This window comes from Serinus canaria, chromosome 7 (assembly GCF_022539315.1).
Source record: "Serinus canaria isolate serCan28SL12 chromosome 7, serCan2020, whole genome shotgun sequence".
In the NCBI taxonomy this organism is placed as follows: domain Eukaryota; kingdom Metazoa; phylum Chordata; class Aves; order Passeriformes; family Fringillidae; genus Serinus; species Serinus canaria.
The window spans coordinates 9,567,980-9,585,316 of record NC_066321.1 but is presented as its reverse complement, the minus strand read 5'-3'; the positions used below and the strand labels follow the sequence as shown (position 1 = coordinate 9,585,316).

The 17,337-nt window shown below is 42.7% G+C and overlaps 1 protein-coding gene across 2 annotated transcripts in view; it reads left to right on the top strand.

The window, feature by feature from the left end:
- The window catches only part of KALRN (kalirin RhoGEF kinase), a 464,195-nt gene that overhangs the window by 352,263 nt on the left and 94,595 nt on the right, over positions 1-17,337 (top strand). For both annotated transcript variants that reach the window (XM_050976704.1, XM_050976705.1), the window contains exon 34: positions 15,881-15,910. In XM_050976704.1, the coding sequence (XP_050832661.1) occupies positions 15,881-15,910 (30 nt within the window). The remainder of the gene's footprint in view (positions 1-15,880; positions 15,911-17,337) is intronic.

The following is a 17,337-nucleotide window of genomic DNA, read 5'->3' as shown; positions in this document are numbered from 1 at the left end:
ATTTTAAGCAACTTGGCAGAAACTTTTAAACTCAAAAATAATTTCTGTGAAAATCCACATAAGGCTAGGGAGAGCAACCATCAATTTGCTCTAATTAGAAGAAATGCAGTAGTATAAACACATGTATTTATGGACACACACATTACTAGACACTACACATGGCTGAGAGACCTCATAGATGCTTGACCCTCAGGAGAGGCTTCCACTGTAGCTGGAGACTGTCCACACAGCCCAGCTCTGTGGGAAGCTGGCCTGTGCTGGGTCTGCTCCTTAGGGACTGCTAGTTATGCATGAGAAGCCAAAAAAATTAAAAGTATGTCACTAATGCCTGCAGCTGGATGAGCAGTCAGGAGCAAAAAGAACAGGCTGCTGATGCAAATAGCTTGGCTGGCTTTCCATAGGTAAACAGGAGCAGTCCTCAAAACTGCAGATCTCACTGTCATGGAGGGAAGGACAGCAGTCCTCTTTTAGGCTCAGGGGCCAGTAGTGGTGTTCAGGAGCCCAGCACTCAGTGGCTTTTCTCTTGCTAGAAATGTGCTAATCCAAAAAGCATGCTTCTTGCAAAAAATAACCATTAGTTAAATGCAAGCTTGTACTCAGTCTCATGAAAATATGACTGGCACTATCCCTGTTTCTGTGACTCAGAAGATATAGGAGAGTGGAGTCATCCAAGTTAAACATTGGACAAGAAAGAGATGGAGTTAGAACAAAGATCATCTATGTCCCAGGCCTTCTGCTAGGTTTTTTTACCTTCCATATCTGTATGTTCCTATTTTTAAGTGGCAAAGCAATCCACATGAACATAAAGGCAGCACCTTTCTTAGATGCAGTTTTGTAACAGCTTGGGGCACTCAGCACTCCTGAGACACAATTATGCTCTGCTCCATTGCTAAGGCTTTTGGATTTTTAATTATTTTGAAAACCCCATTTGTAGCAGCACATACAAGAGCAACAGGGTAATAATAACAATAAAGCTATGTTGTGTTTTGGGTATAAAGTCTTTGGTTTGGAGTTTACGATTTATGTGTTCTGGAACTGGATTCTTGCCTTATAAAACAATGCAGCAGCCTTTTCTCATTTAGTTAGCCATCCATTTTTATTAGGGTGCTCTATACAATGCCTGCAATAATATTATAAAGGTGCACAAGGTTCATTATTTCACAACAATTGACTAGCCAAGACCATTATTATTTTTATAACAGCCAGGCTTTCTATTGAAACACAGTTTGGATTATAACCTTTTTTTCCTCTTCCCTCTTTCTCTTTTCTCTACCCAAAGCTGAGATGTGCAATTGTTCCTTTTCAGATTGCTTTTCCACTCCCCTACAAAACATGTCGTTTTCTGTGAAATGGATGGATTATAATGGGAACAGATCAGTGATAATGCATTGCTGGAATACAGCTATCCCCAAGAGAGCTTATAATAATATCCAGTCTTCCTAAGCTTCAAAATCTGCAGTTTGGACAGCCTATAGTTCTAACATAGAATCTACCTCTGAATTTTCCCTGCACTTAAAATTCTTTGATGCTCAAATATTGTTTGGGTTCTGCCCTTTCTTGTCACATTGCCATGGCAACAGCCTTGCATAAAATCCTGTGCTCAGACAATACAGCCCCTGCTTTATAGAGGGGCTTCAGGCTCAGAAAAGTTGAAATTGTTCAGAGAGATTACTGAAGATTAATGACTGTGCTTTGAGCACCGCAGAACATATTTCTGAAAATCATGGTAATTAAATAAAAACTACATGCAGGTGGTGTGCTCTCCGAGTCAGGAGTGTTGACACCTGCTGGGAGTGGTGGAGTTACAGTAAATCTGCAGTAAAAACACCTGGGGGTCTTCTTGCAGCACGTAGTTTCTTCATGCTAAATACCTGTGGTGTGTAATTAGCTGTAGTGGTTTTCCTTCGCCCATTCACTGGCTGTAAATGGAGCACCCTGACCAGGGCTCCCCACTGGGGCTGGCACAGGTTGGTGTGTCCCAGGCTGGTGTTGTGTGCTGGGCTCCCTCAGCCCAGTGGGCCCCTTGAGGAGGCCAAAGCTCTGGTTCCTGCCACTGGCCTGTCATAATTCCCTGGGCATGTTAGTGGTTGTAAGGAAGATGAAAACAGAGCTGCAAATTGCTTGTGCTGAGCCATAAACCCAGACATGTTTCATGAGCCCATTAAGCACATGCCCTTGATGTTAAGCATATGCTGAGCTCTGCTCAACAGGAACAGAGTTTGGTTAAGTATATGTTTTTAAGTCTGGTTTGAAGGTCTTTTAGAGTTGTGAACCACAGTGGGACAATGAATTAAATATGTTGATTAGATTTGCAAAGGTGTTAGCTATTTTCATGTTCAGCAATAACATCTTTAATAATACATGCCACATTAGTTGTAAGCAGCCATCATGCAGCAGGATTTAAAATAATCTTAATGGGAATCAAGGCATTTTGTCTACCCCAAAAACAATAGAACAGTCTTGGTTTAGACTTTGCCTCCCTCCGAAGGTGAGCAGTTCTCCTTGGGATAGCCTCCAGAAGCACATCTGCTTGATGTGCAGTATATTACAACCTCATGTTACTAAAACACGTGTACTAGGAAAAGCCTAGCTTAGAAAAAATCTTGTGTATTCTAAGGGGATACAAATATTAACTCAAACCAGATGCATAAAAGCTAGGGACATCTTTGTTCACTACAGCAGGTCTTTCAAAACCTGTTTCAGATCTTATGTTTGCCATATAAGATCTCTGTTTGCAAACATTGAGAAACCTGCAAGTATGGGAATTAGTGAAAAATCATTAAGTGTCAAGCAAAGAAGAAATGCATGCAGTCTGAAAGGGAACAATAATTCATTTTGAGATCTAAACTTGTTTTTAAATTAGCTGTTTATATGTTAACTTCCTCCATTCAGAAGCTTAGCCATCTGTGTCAGTGAACTAGTTAGCCTTTGGCTGAAGTCTAATCATGGTAGGAACAAGAGGCAGGGGAATCAGTAGCCCCAGAGGATCCACAGGGACTATTTCCACGGGGTTGAGTTTAGCATCAATCTCACTACTTAAACAAAGGGTGCCTTTGCATTGCTGCACAGGGTGGGAACCCTGCTGGCACCAGCATGGCAGAAAGGCTGGGGGGGTTGCACAGCTGTTGGGAAGTGTATTTTATTGCTCCCTGGAGATTGTTTGGGTTCATTTCCATATCCAAGACACGATCCTCTGTGAGGACTGCTGGGTTCTCCCTTGATGCTGTGAGAATAGTAATGATGATAATGAATAAATTCGTATCACCAAATTTGCTAACCTGATGTTCATGGCCACAGTAGTCCATTGTTCTCCTGTTTGTGCTGAGCTACAGGTTTTGTAGCAAAAACCTAAGAAGCATTCAGGCAGCTGGGCCAGCCTTTCCACTGAGGTTATTTCATGTCAACTGCTGCAAATCAGACACCTATAAAATTTATAACGTGTGGGTGTCTGTGCACAGAAGTTTAGCTTCCTCAGTATTTACAGAACATAAAACAGTCCTCCTTGTTTAAGGCTAGGATGAACATTTCTGTCACATTAAGAAAGGCAACCTTATTTCATTCTGCAGCTGCTATTTAAATTCTAGAGATCTTTTTTAATCCTAGGCAAAGTTCAAAACGAGATTGTTCAAACATCTGCTAACTATTATGGGTCATGCCTGCTAGTAGAGGCAATAAATTATAGCCAAGAAGAGAATCAAATGTCTTAATAATGTTTTTAGTTCGTTACTTGAAGTTTTTCCTCTTTCTGTGTTATCTGTTCTCTTTTTGAGCACGGTAGTCAACATGCCTACAAAGAAGGTTGTGCTGTGGGTGAGGTGGTTGGGATTGCAATGGGATGAGGGTGACACCCTCTAGTTTAAATTAGGGGAAAAACAACAAACAAGTTGGTTTCTCTGTTTCAGAGCAGAGGGAAATCTAAATCAATCACAGAAGCTCACTCTCTGTGCTGTGTGCCAAAAACAAGATGGGTGGGTCTAGCAGAATATGGGAGAGAGGCCATTTCAATTTCCTCCAAAGAGGAGATAACAGATCAGCTTTCTAGTTTGTCATGGAAACCTTTTGTCAACCCAGTAACAATGACGTCAGGGTGGCAGTGGCACAGAGACTGGGTTAGTTAATGTAGCACACACCTGTTGAACTGCCAGAGGGAAAGGTATGTTGGCTTTTACATTTTCTGTCCCTGATTCTAAACAACTTTGGTGAAAGTTTAAAAAGTGTTATTTTCAAGACCCAAGGCAATTCTTGTGGGCTGTAGCAGATTCTGACCACGAGCAGGTGGTGCTGGAGCTTTCACTCACTGAGAAATCCTGCTAAAAGGCATTTGCTCAAGCAGTGCCATTCATTCCCTCCTGTTTTGGGTATCCTTTTAGAGGGTGAGGAGAGCAGACTTGTACTTCAAAAGAACAGCACCAGATTCCTTCAGTGTGTTTGCTTTGCTTGGGAGTAAAGGCTCTGCTGGTGTTTACCAAATGAGCTATTTAGAAACATTTCTATAAAAAGAGAAACCCAAATTCACTATGCCAGATCTATAGCTGTAGATGTATAGCATTACACTGTAGCCCATTTTTGGAATGACCATTCTCCTGCCCGTTGGGTGGGCGCTGTGCTTTTGTGTTTAGTGTTGGTGATTGGCTGCTTTTTCTTTTGTAAAGAGAGATTAGGTCACTTTTTTGCTTTCTTCAGCATTGCTTGTGTGACTACCTTCCTTGTTTTAGTAATCAAAAAATGCTTTAACAATTCCTTAGAAATAGGCTTACTTCTTTTCATCAGAGAAGTATGTAAACAGGGAGAGCGGTCCATCTTTTCTGCACTATTCACATTTACCAGCAAAATCATAGAAATTGTGTTTGCAGGAGACTTTGAATCAGTTGAAGTGTTGCACTGTGTCAACAGCTGATGCAGGTTTTGTTACTATGGCTAGAACATGAATTTACATTAGTTGCATTTCTTATCTATGGTAACACATAATAATTCTCCTGAAGTGTGCCCTTGTTATTGCTAACCAGTATGCATGATGCAGAATATTCCCTATTATTTAGCTTGAGAGAGGAGAAGCAGACCTGTTATTGGGATGATGAGTCAAATTATATTGGGTTGCAAAGTAGAATTAGGGCTGAGAAAAAGAGTGGCATAAAATGACATAAAGTGATCAGAAAAGAAAATGCAGTCAACCAACTGTACAATTAGAACCCAGCTGTATGTAATGGTGCCAGTGAGTGGTGGAAAGGAACTGTCTGGGATTATCATTGCCCAAATAGGCAATATTGATAACCCATGGTATCTTAATGGAGATGGATGATGTCAAATGGCTGCCAAGTTTCAAGGAGGTAGAAAAACTAAAACTGGGCAATAAACAGTGTTTTCTGTAGAAGATGAAATTGTCCTTCATATGAAAGAAATAAGGTTTAGCTACATTAGTATTGTTGCCATTGTGGTACGTGTAAATTCTCTGGAGATATCTGTGAAGAACTATAATTCTCTTTGGCTTCAGTTTGGAAAATGTTGTACATTCATCTATGTTTTTTCTTTACACTCATTACTGGTGATTTCAGCCTAACAGAAAGGTATTTCATGTGATCTAAAGTCTCTGTAGTATCATTCAATTTTATTTGTGACTTTCTCACTGGAAGGCTAGAAAAAGGTATTACAGACATTTTGAAATAAGAATCTTCTTAAGTTCTCACTCCCTCTGATGGATTGCCTGACCCCCAGGGAAGGGGCCAGTCTCAGACACTGGCATGTCTTCTGCTGCCACCTCTCAGCCTCTTGCAGGAGGAGCAGCAGGAGCAGGGCAGGGGGAAAGGCTGTCCTTGGGGAGCCCAGGACCCTCTCAGCTCAGGAAGGGAGGAAGGAGATTGTTGCTGCTGTTGCTGCTGCAGCTGGGCAGTGCTGTGCCACTGACCAAAACCCTCTGTCTGCCTGCCAAGAGTGTGCCTGCCTCTGAATCCTGGGTCCCCTGAGTTTTCTCTCTGTTTTCTGCAGGGCCTTTTCAGACTCTTTTCAAACTCTCTTTGTTTTTTTCTTTTCCCATGCCTCAATGGTGCATATTACTGACAAAAATACCTTTGATAGAGGAGAGAGGCAGATTCATTTATCTGCACCTTGGATCAATCCAGGCATTAGTTATGGTACAGTGCAGAGCAGTGTGATAAAGGGTCCCTTTTTTGCTGGAGGGATAGAAAAGGGACCCAGAAAGAAGAGAAGGAAGCAGTGCAGGCTGTGATAAGTACATGCCCTTAACAGGGTCACTGCTTACTAAGGCCTTGTGAATTCTGAGAAGGAAAGATGATTTTCATTGGGTTTTCATGGTTTCCTTGCAGAAATTTGTCATTGGAAGAGCCACCCCCTCATAACCATATTGTTAGGTGTGGTGATGCAACAATAAATTCCTATTTCGTGCAGTAAAGGCTAATTCATTTTCTTCTACTTCAAGCCTCTATTCCCTCCACTTAGGACTCATTCTGGCAAACAGAGCATTTCAGCAGTTTCTTCTTTGGAATGGGTGGGGATTCATGAGGTTTGAACACACAGCTCTGCTACTGTATTGCCTGCAATAGAGGAAATTGCTTACTTATTATTTATCATTCTTATTTTATGAAAGGAAACAGATGTTTATGACAGAAGTCTTCCAGCAGAGATGAAGTAATACTGAATTCATAGAACAGAATTTGTTAAGGGAGTGTAATTCTGTGACTGAAAAAGGAAATATTCAGCTGAGGAAGTGCTCTATTGGCTACTCAGGTTAAGTAGGTGGGGTAATACCATGTTAGTGGCTACAGGCACAAGCATGGCAGGCAGGCTGTCCATGTAAGAGTAACAAGAAGTGGAGTTAAAGCAAGAGCAACAAAGGTTAAGAGGTTTTTTTTCTTTAATTTTAAGATTCCCCAGTATGCAGCTTGAGAACCTGATCTCAAAGTGAATTAAAGTTGTGCAAGGGAATTGCTCAGTTTCGTTACAAGGTTGTTTATCAGCCTGGCTGATTATCACTGCTGCTATTCACCACTTTCTTTGCCTAGCCCCAGGTCCCTGTGCTGCTGTCCTCCCTCCATCACTGCAGTCCAGTGCTCCCACAGCCCTGGTCCTTGCCAGTGCCTCTGTCCCTCCATGCATGGGCTCCTGTTGGCCATCCCTCCTGAACTAGGATGCCACAAAATCCCTTACTATTCAAGCTGAAATAAACTATCTCAGAGTCACTGCCACATGCAATTGAGTCACTATCTTTCTGACGGAGAATTTCTAATAGTTTATCTTTTTCCCCAGTTACTAGCAAAAAATTAAATGTGGTTCCCCCGAGCACATATCTTTATATCTGTCAATTAAGGATAAGATGGAGATTTCATTGAGGATTTGCAAAAGAAACCCAAAGGAAGCAGTGTCCAATTGACACTGAATTTCACTGACTTCAGGCTCTGTCCCTTCCAGCAGCAGCACTGTGACTGAGCTGCCCTGGATGTGTCCTCCCCATGGTTTGGCACGCACTAGTGCCAATGTACTTGGCTCTCAAGCTGAAAATGTTACACTCACCTACCAAAATCTTTTGTTTCTCCTGGACACTCTTGCATTACACACTGTCAAATACCCTGAGGATGTTTTAAGCTCAGGTCATGTCACCTTCCTCTGCATGCATTGAGCACAAAAAGAGAAATGTGGTTTTAGGGAAGAAAAGAGCACATGTATAAGTGTTGTGGATAAACCCACATCTCTCTCTATGAAAACTGAGGTTTCCATATTGGCTGAATTAAGTGTAGGAAGAACAGAAATGAATGTATTCATCTGGGAACAATTTACATGTAACAGTGATTGCACAAGCCAGAGCATTTTATTGGAAGTGTCTTCAGGGAAAGAAATTAGGCAGGGGCTGGGAATGTGATTATCAATAGACCTTATTATTCTGCTCAACCTTTGATAAATGAACCTAGCAAGTTCTTTCAGGCTCCTCTCGATATTCTACTTGTTTGTGCTCAATTTCATTGATTCATATTTAGCCCTCCCTGATAATATGACATGACAGAAATGTAAACGACAGAGTCAATGAGCATTTCTATTCAGTTGAAACAAAGCAAGTGAGATCAACTATCAAACTCTTTGGATTTACATTCTTTGAAATAGAATTTATTACCTTGTTAGAAACTAAAGCAAAACACACCATAAAAAAGTATGCAACCATTTATTGTTATTGGAGTTTAAAGAAGAAAATTTTATGGAAGGAGTGTCCTTTGAGCATGCTTTAGTCAACTCTGTCAAACAGAGTGGCCAAAAATTATAAAATTCAAAACCTGCAGCTGCTGGTTCCTTTGGGAGTCACATTACAGTAGTACAAGCAACAGTCTCTCATTTTAGGAGGGAAGCATATGACTGCAGCCAAAGGCCTTTCAATGCTATTTTAGGTAAGCTGATCTTCATAAAGGCCATTGTAATCTCTGGTGCTGCTCAGGTTTTAGGCAATATTTTTATTTCATAATACTGTTTCTGTGTCCACTGAAACATCTGCTTTGACGTGCCAGGCTCGATCGTGCACGCTGTTACATCACTTGGCAAATGAGGTCACCTCAAGTAAATGGCAGTATTATGGAAAAGGGAGTGAAAACCCCAGGGTTTAACTGTTGGGAATCAAGCTGCAACCCATCATTGCCTGAAGATCCTGCAGCAGTGCTGGAAAGGCTCAGGGGGTGCAGTGGACCAGGCAAGCAGTAGGGAGGACTCAAACACAGGTGATCATCTCTCCCAAGTTCTTTTTTCCTCAGTACCAAACAGCATCTGAGGGTACTGGTATGCAACAGTTTTGCAAACTCTCCCACTCAAGTTGTCTTTGCTTCAAGCAGAGTTCACCCCTGCAGCCTATCTGCAGCAGCAGTGGCCTGGTTTTATGTGATGATTAATGGGAAGACTGAGCCGAAGCAGATCATTAGAATGCCCTCAGCCATCACACATTCTTTCAGCCTGAAGCCTGCCTGGCATCCAGCACCTCCTTCTATCAGTCATTTGGTAACATCCATGGTTTTTCTAGTGTGTACTACATCCTTCTGAAAATTCACAGTCTTCAGTGTGACACTTGCAAAGGGAAAAGGGGCAGGAAAATACGCCAGCCAGAGCCAGGTCTTCCTTTAGTGGCTTGGAGATGAACACCACTCACTGTCACCATTCCCCCAGTGTGTTTTCTGTATTCACATCTGCATTCCCCTTTATGTTCTAGTAAACCAGCCTAGTACTGAAAAATCATGCAAAGCAGCTTGTCCAAATCCACCTTTGAATCAATTTTGGATCTAAGGCCCTGATTTATAGTAATGGGACCTAGGGACCAATAATAAGAAAAAAAATAGCAGCTATTAAATCTGTAAAGAGGAAATGACTTGGAAACAGAGAGGGATGCCAAGCTGGTCTCTCCAGCAATGGCAGAGGGGAGTCTGGCTTACAGGACCATATGGCTTAGACATAGTTTAAATAATCTCCTCCAATTAAAAACAAAACCCGTTTTATGTCAAACATCTGTTCTGTGAATGCATCAATTTAGGAAAAAAGAACACCAGAGGATATTGTAGGTACTTTATCATGATTTTGGTCTCTCTGTGCAGATTCCCACCCATTTTGAGGGGGTTAATATCCCTGAAGAGGGGGTGCTGTGGTTTCCTATGATGCTACCAGGCATGAGGGCAGGCTTTTGTGTTTCTGTGTGCTGGGCTCCCCATCCCTGCTGCCTTCAGATATCCAGCATTCATTGCAGGGGAAGGGGGATGTTTTAGGAGAGTCCAGAGCACCTGGGGCAGCTCAGTGAAGGTCAGTAGAGGGTCTGATGGACATGCCTGTCCCTGGAGAGGATACCTATCTAATGCAATCAGTCATATTTGTGTCTAAACCACAGTGGTACTGGGTTACTAAATCCTGATTCCTGCATGCTGGCAGAGGTGAGGAAGGGAATATGAGATTATCCCTTTCCTACCTTCAAGCCCTCACTTCTTATAGCAGGACCAGGAAAACATAGCTTTGAAGCAATCCACAACTTCTTGTCTTGGAAGTGTCTACTTTTTACTTGACAGGGGGAGGGAGATCTCTTGGGTGTGATTGAAATGATATCACTTTTCATAAGTCCATTAAAAGTATAACTATTCCGACAGCAATGTACACATTTGAAAATAATTATCCAGATTATAAAGGAAATATAATCTGGGGATAGCATATTAAGAAAATCTGGTCTAGTGTACAAAGTGAGATTTACTTTGTTCTAAAGCATTCTTAGGTGCTCGTTTTGTGCTTTTTTTTATTTACTGTCATATCACTTGTTTCCTTCCCAAGAGAGCCATCTGAGATTTTTTCCTCTGGTTATTGTCAACCCTTGTTCACAGTTCTTCAGGTAACTGTTTCCTTTTGGTGTAATTGAAAAGCTGAGGTGGTTAATTAAGGTCCTAATTATTTCCTGATGTTGATATCAGGGAATCTGTAGGTTCCTTGCAGAGAAACAAATAGTGGGGGTCATACATAGCTGGGAGCACTGTGGAAGTAAGAAGGTTCCTGGAAGATATTTTTGGTCTTCCTTCTCAAAATTCTGCTCAGAGCAGAATGCCCCACTCAGATAAAGACAGATGTTCATGTAACCCACCTTTTGCAAGGGCTCATTTTCTAATCCCTTTTGTTTCTAAAGCTTCCATCAGACTCAAATCCTCCTTTTCCCCCAGTACCAGGTCTGTTATGCCAGCAGCTGGGTTTCTATTTTAAACTCATCAGCTGTGAAAAAAGACTTTTTACTGTGCACACTTGCCTCTGCTGCTTAAACCTGGAGGTGTTTCCCAAAGTTCCTGACCAGAATACATGATCAGGTTCTGTGTACTTGCTAGGAGTGTCCCAGGAGTTGGTGTCTGATGAATCATCTGTGACTGGAACTCTTGATCCCTTGTTCAGAATAGTGCCAAACATGAAAGAAAGCAGCTAGTCAGTTCCCTGATTTCAGTCTACTCTTGCATTTTTATTAACCCTGTGTTGGTTTAGAACATCTTGTGGCTGCAAAAGACAGCAGGTAGGGCTTACCTTGGAGGGTTTCAGCCATCTGCCTTGCTCAGCCTCCAAAACCAAAGGGTTTTGGAGCCAGATGTGCTGGCTGTGTGTCACTGAGGAACACAAATGATATCTGCTCCATTTTGTGCTTCTCAAGGGAAGGGAAAAGAATGGAATTTGGATAACAGCTCCCTGAGCCAAATGCCATGAGGAAACCCTCAGATCAAACACAGGCATGCTCTGGTTCAATTTGTTGCGTGAAACAAAGTGGATCTGGTTGTCTTTATCTTCAAAAGCATTTTTTATAGCTAGAAATGCTGTTTCATTTGGATCAACTTTAGTCTTACTTTCTGGAAAAAAGGCTCCAGAAATAATTCAGACAGCTCCATTCAAGCTGTTCTGCAGATGTCAGCATGTGCCAGAGTCCAAAATCCAGCAGAGTCAGGATATGGCCATGTAGTAGGAACTCCAGCAAGAGATGCTGGAAAGGTATGTGCTATTTGAGACCATAACACCAGATTTCTTTTCCTTTAGCATATTTATATGTCCCACATGCCACTTGTCTATTCTTCCTGCTGTGGAACAACTTGCTGTGCTTATATTTATAATGCTGCACACCCAAATACCTCTGTTATCTCCTTGTTGAGAGGAGCAAAGATGGCACATTTGGCCCACTGGACGTCACCATTATCCCAGCATGTGTTTGATCAATTGCCTAAATATAAAGAGAACTTCCCTTGAAGCTCTGATCCTCTCTGTTCAGTCAGACAAAGCAGAAAGAGTGGGAAGCACCAACTCCATCTTCATTAAAGATGGGTAGTGGGGCCTGAGGACTGAGAAGGACCCAGATGAGTCAGCATTTTCCACTGAATTTTCAATTCAGAGCTGTTCAGTCCAGAGCAATGCTACTGACTGTAGCAGGTTATTGCTGGTTAGCCCATAGCTCCTGAAATACAGGCTGTCTCCTCAGAAACAGCCCTGAACTACCTGGCATCAGGCTAGATGCAACAGAGCATCCACCAGCATTGCCAGAGCTCAGCATCCTTTAGAGCTGAGAGGCTTCAGAGTGAGAAACATGGGTGACTCTGAGTTCACACTCCAAACAGAGCCTATTATAGAGTAAAAAAACTAAAGCAATTCTCTAGCACTGAGATTCCTCAAAGGCTTTTTCTGAATTTGATCTCTCAGTCTCTAACCAGTTAAAAGAAAATCTCTATGAAGTTACAGAAATTTTCACAATTAACTCCATGGGGGATAAGATTTCTCATGTCCATCCCCCAGCTAAATTGACAGCTCCTGGATTTATTTTAGTGCAGACAGAACCAACATCTAAGTGGTTTTATTCACTTTTTTTAATCTCTTGATAAGAATGCAAATCCCATTCTTGCTCCCACTGCTTCTCTCACCCTCTTGAAATAGGCTGTTTATGGTGACTAAATGCTTCTATTCAAAACTGGCTTTCATCCACAACTAGACAGGCAGAAAGCCTAAAAGCAACAGAAAACAGCAATTTATATTAGGCCATAGTGCTGCAGAACACAAAATGCTTTGTTTAAACTAGCTGAGCTCTGTGTCCTCTTGAACAGTTGTAAATAACCAGCTCGTGTGGGTTTCCACAGCAGAGTTGGCATATTTCAAAACACTTCCACAGACTTCAGACACCCACCTCCAAATACCTGCTCCCCCTGTTGGAAAGCTAACCATGGCTACTTCACTTTCACCTGGAGTGGATTTAGTACTTCTTAAGATCTATTTTAGGGATTTATTTGAGGGAAGGAAGCACAGCCTGTGACCTGGTAGGTGTTTTCCATCTGCACTTTGATGATGAATTTGCCTCTGGTGCTCAGCCTTGCTTCCTCTGGCTGCTGCTTTGTGGCTGAAAATGAAACAGGTGCACAGTGACCATGCACACACACTGTGATTCAGGATGGACAATCCCATGGTCACCCTGCCTGCTGGTCACTGGGGCTGGGCTGGCTCCTGCTCTTGGAGCAGCCTGGACAGCCCCACAGCAGGAGGTGACCATGCCTGGGATCATTTTGGTTGTTTGTATTTCAATCCTGCAGCTGACAGGACTGGGGTGGGGGCTCCCAGGAGCAGGAAGGCTCATGTGGGTGACAGAGCTCATTCCCCAGAGTCAGTCTCTGCCATAAACTGCTCCCATCAATGCTCTGAGGTTTGTGAGCAGCATTCTGCAGCAGAGAGGGGAGATCCTGAGAGCTGTGCCTGGGTCCCTGCCCCCACCGGTGAATGGGCAGGGCTCCCCTCTAGCTCAGATTTGATCACTAGATTAAAATAATCTGATGAAAGTATTTACACACTGGATGCACAGTGATGTTTTTAGCCCAGGAACTCGTGGAGGCAGAGGATGGGAAATGGTTTGTTGATGGCAGGCACTGTGGAGACAGGCTGGGGCTCCTGCCAGCTTCTCTCAGGACATACAGCCACTCCAGACAGCTTGGGGCCCTCTTGCTTCCTCATTACATTTTGCTATTTGCTTCTACCATTTCCTTTTCTTCCTGATTTTAAGGCTGTTGCTTGCTGTGTAGTTTGTTAGATCTGTCCCTGTGTCAGATCTTTCAGTTATGCCTTGTGCTCTCAAAGGCATGTTGCATTGTTATTTTTATTTTAATGTGTCTCATTGTGCCATATACAGATTAGATGCTGTCTGGGTTCTAAATGTATCCAGTCAGTGGCTTTAATGATGGTTTTAATCACAGGAATAATAAAAGTGAACACTACATGTTAAAATGTGAAGCCATTTACCTGTGAATTTCAACCCCAAGGGCATTCTCTATTTTCTTTCCAAAACAAATGCAATATGTGTGAGAAACCAGCAGTCCATCTGTATTCCTATTTCCATGCTCCAGCATAGAGGGAAGCATGATATACTTCTCTGAAGTTGGAAAATTGTTCTCTAAAAACAAATTAAGTAACTAACCAACAGCTTGAGTGATCACTTTGCAGGTGAAATAATTTCTGTCATTGGGAACCAGATGTATTTGCATTATTCCTCAGTGGCTTACAAGTTGTATGTATAACAGTATAACATTAGTTTTCCAGAGAGATTACTTTGCTGTGGGTTAATTTAGGAAGAAAATGTTCTTTGTGGTGTGGTGATATGTAAGACATGGAACAGGCCTGGGAAATGCTTGGAAGCCCTTGGGCAACAGGAAGGGTTCTGTTCTTTGGAGCTGGCACCTAAAAATGATCTGTTCCTTTTCTGTTCTTTGGAAATGGCACCTAAAAATGATCTATGGGCCCTCCCTGAGCTAACTGCTTGTACCCACCACCTGCACCTACCTGTAAAAGGGAAACTGCTTAATTCTACCTGCCAGAGGGGAGCTCTTTCCCTGGAAATGTGTTATTTTAGCACTGCCTCCAGCCAGTCAGTTGGAGCATGTGGAAGCCCTGGTCCACATTTCCATGCAGTGGAAACTGGAGCAGCAGATGATATCAATTCATTTGCCTTCAGGGATATTCAGGCCTCCAGGGAGCTGAGGGAAGCAAGCTCCCTCCCTCACACACCAAGGGTATGGTCTGAAATGGGGAGGGCAAGAATCTTGTCTGCTGAGGCAGAACTTGATCACACCAGGTGCCCAGGAGCTCCTCCAGGGGATGATCACTTCCTGTTAATTAAATTAAATATTAAATATTAAATTGCTGTTATAATGAACCAAAGAAAACAGGCACACAGAGCTGGAAGGTACCTGAGGCTCATAGAGCACACCTGCCTCCTCTGGGACATTTACAGGTGTTGCCCAAATTGAAGCATCTGTTTGTGTCCCAGCTGTTTAGTTCTTTTGGAAGGGGTGACAAGGCCTGCCATAAACTGATGTTTGGTCAGCTGCCCCTCAGTCCCCAGAGAGGAGGGCAGGCAGCTGCTTAGAGCAGCACTTCCCAGGCTGATGCTCCCTGGAAAGGGCCTTGTTTGTCCCAAACTTTCCCAGGTGTCCTCTTGACCAGACCTTTTCCCTGGAATATTCCCAAGCTGTTTCACCTTTCCTGCTTAGGCAATAAAAATGACTTCTTTTTCAAAATTCAACCTGAACCATTTAAAGACATTTTTTTTAATATTCTGAACATCCTCTGCCCATATCATTGAGAGCAATGAGTCTGGGGATGCTGTCAGCTCCTTCATGCCCAGGCACTGCACCTCACCTCATTCTTAGATTAGCACCTCGGAGACAAGCAAGAGTTAATTCTTTATAGCAAATTCAGTTGCTGTGTGGTGGTGAACACGGACACCTAGTGGTGCTCTGGGACAGGACATGAATGCTCTAAACAGCTCTGGGGGAGAGAAGCTGATAGAGCAGAGTATTTGTTCACATTTTCCCCTAAAAGAAGGAGAGATTTGATTATCTTCAGAAAAGATATTGTAGATAGCATAATTTCTGGGACAGAAAGTTTACTTAGCATGGAATAGTGGAAGAATTGGGAGAAATCCATCATTTTTGGTAGGATATGTCTGTGTATTTAGCAAGAAGTAATCAGTTTTTTTCTTCCTGTCTTAAATATCCCACACCATTCCAAAACATGTACTATATTGTGTCAGGAAGAGTTTCTACTCTTCAAATTAGTCCATAGCAAAGAAACCTCAGTGAATATTATAGCAGTATCGCCTTCTTACCATCCCTGTGAATGTCTGTTCTCCAGTTTTGGTGATTTTGTCAGCATGATGAGTGGTGGGTTTGCTGATAAGCTGTCCAGCTAGGTGCCACACTGACCTCCTGTGCACTCCCATCAGTGCACTGAGCTCCTTCTGCCAGGATTAATGCCAGCACTTTGTCTGAAAGGCCTCAAACAGCTGCCATGGTTTGTTTTGTCTGTTTGTTTCTATTTACTTACAAATAATCTTTCAGAGAACTATTTCCTTCTTCTTCCCCAAATCTAGCATTTCGTCTACGGCAGAGACACAGGACAGGTGAGAACCAGTCCTTGTCCACTGACCCCTTTCTGTAACTGTGAATTTCACCCCTGTGAGTGGGATTTCTTTCACATCTGCATTGGACACAAAAACCTCTGTGCCGCTGAGTGGGGAGACAGGCTGTTCCCATGGGAGTGTGTTTGGGGGCTGCTTGGGCTGAGAGAAGGGATTCTGAGATTGTACCAGCTCAAGGGTGAACTCTCTAGAGATGTGTGTGCTCTCCTCAAGGGCTCTTCCATTCAAACTGAGAAGGAGACCCCAGTTTTTACTGATTCCACAGTTAATGTGCATCTGTCAAGGTTTCTTCCAATTCAGTTGGGTTTACAAGTAATTTATTTAAAAATATTGTATAATATCCTTGGTTTTAGCTTCATAGCCTAAGAAAATAAAGTTTATAGTATTATACTTGTCTACTACCCTCATCTTAACAACCTTTGAATCAAATCAGTGAAGTAATTTCTATCGAAATTTCTATCAAATTTGACACTGGAAAAAGGACCCCAAAGATGCCTGCATACCTCAGGGAAGCATGCAGCACACAGGACAAAGAAAGAAGGTCCCTAACAATAGGCAGGCAGCAAGAAATGCACATTGCAGAGGAGCATTAAGAAAGATTCCTCAGGCCAGAAAAACTTAGATTCATTCTCGCACCTTTTTGACATGCAGGGATCCAACCCTGAGATCCAATTCCATTAAAGAAACCCCAAGCTTTGTTAAGAACAAAACTGTACAATCACTGATTTATGTGTACACAAGTGCTCATATTCCCAGTCTCTGGCCATACAGAGACTGTGATTACACAGACCAGTGTTGTCCTTCAAGAGTCACAGCCCAGGGTGTGAGGCTGAAGGAAAGCAGCAGTTCCAGCACTCAGTACGGAAGTAAAATGTTACATTTATTCCTAGGTACAAATCCTAAAAGTCAGCATACAATCAATCCCTCTGTGTTTATATATTCACACCTCTGGGTTCCATCAGAGAGCATGGGAGGAGCTTTTCTGGACTGCCCCATCAGGATTTTACTCTCCCAGGAGGTCCCTAGAGCAGCTTTGGAAAGATGAGGGTACGTTTCTTGTCTTCCAAGAAAAGAGAAGCTGTTTCCTCATTCCCACTGGCCACTGCACTGGTGGCCAGTGGGAATGTGCCTCACTTATGCTGTAGAGGGATGAGCTGGTATTTGTCACACCATGAAGAACAGCACTGAGACATCCTGGGCTATTGCCAAGCTGGAAAGTGACCCCAGAAATTAAAGCAACAAAAAAACCCAGGGTTTCTGATGGACACTCACAGCTAGAAGATTCACAGCTCAAAAACTCCCCCACAGCTAGTATTCAAAAGGTTACTGGGGGGGTAGCTTAGGTGTCTCACTTCAGCCCAGCAAAATCAATAAAAAGTAAAGGAAACCAGGGGCACAATGTGTTGAAC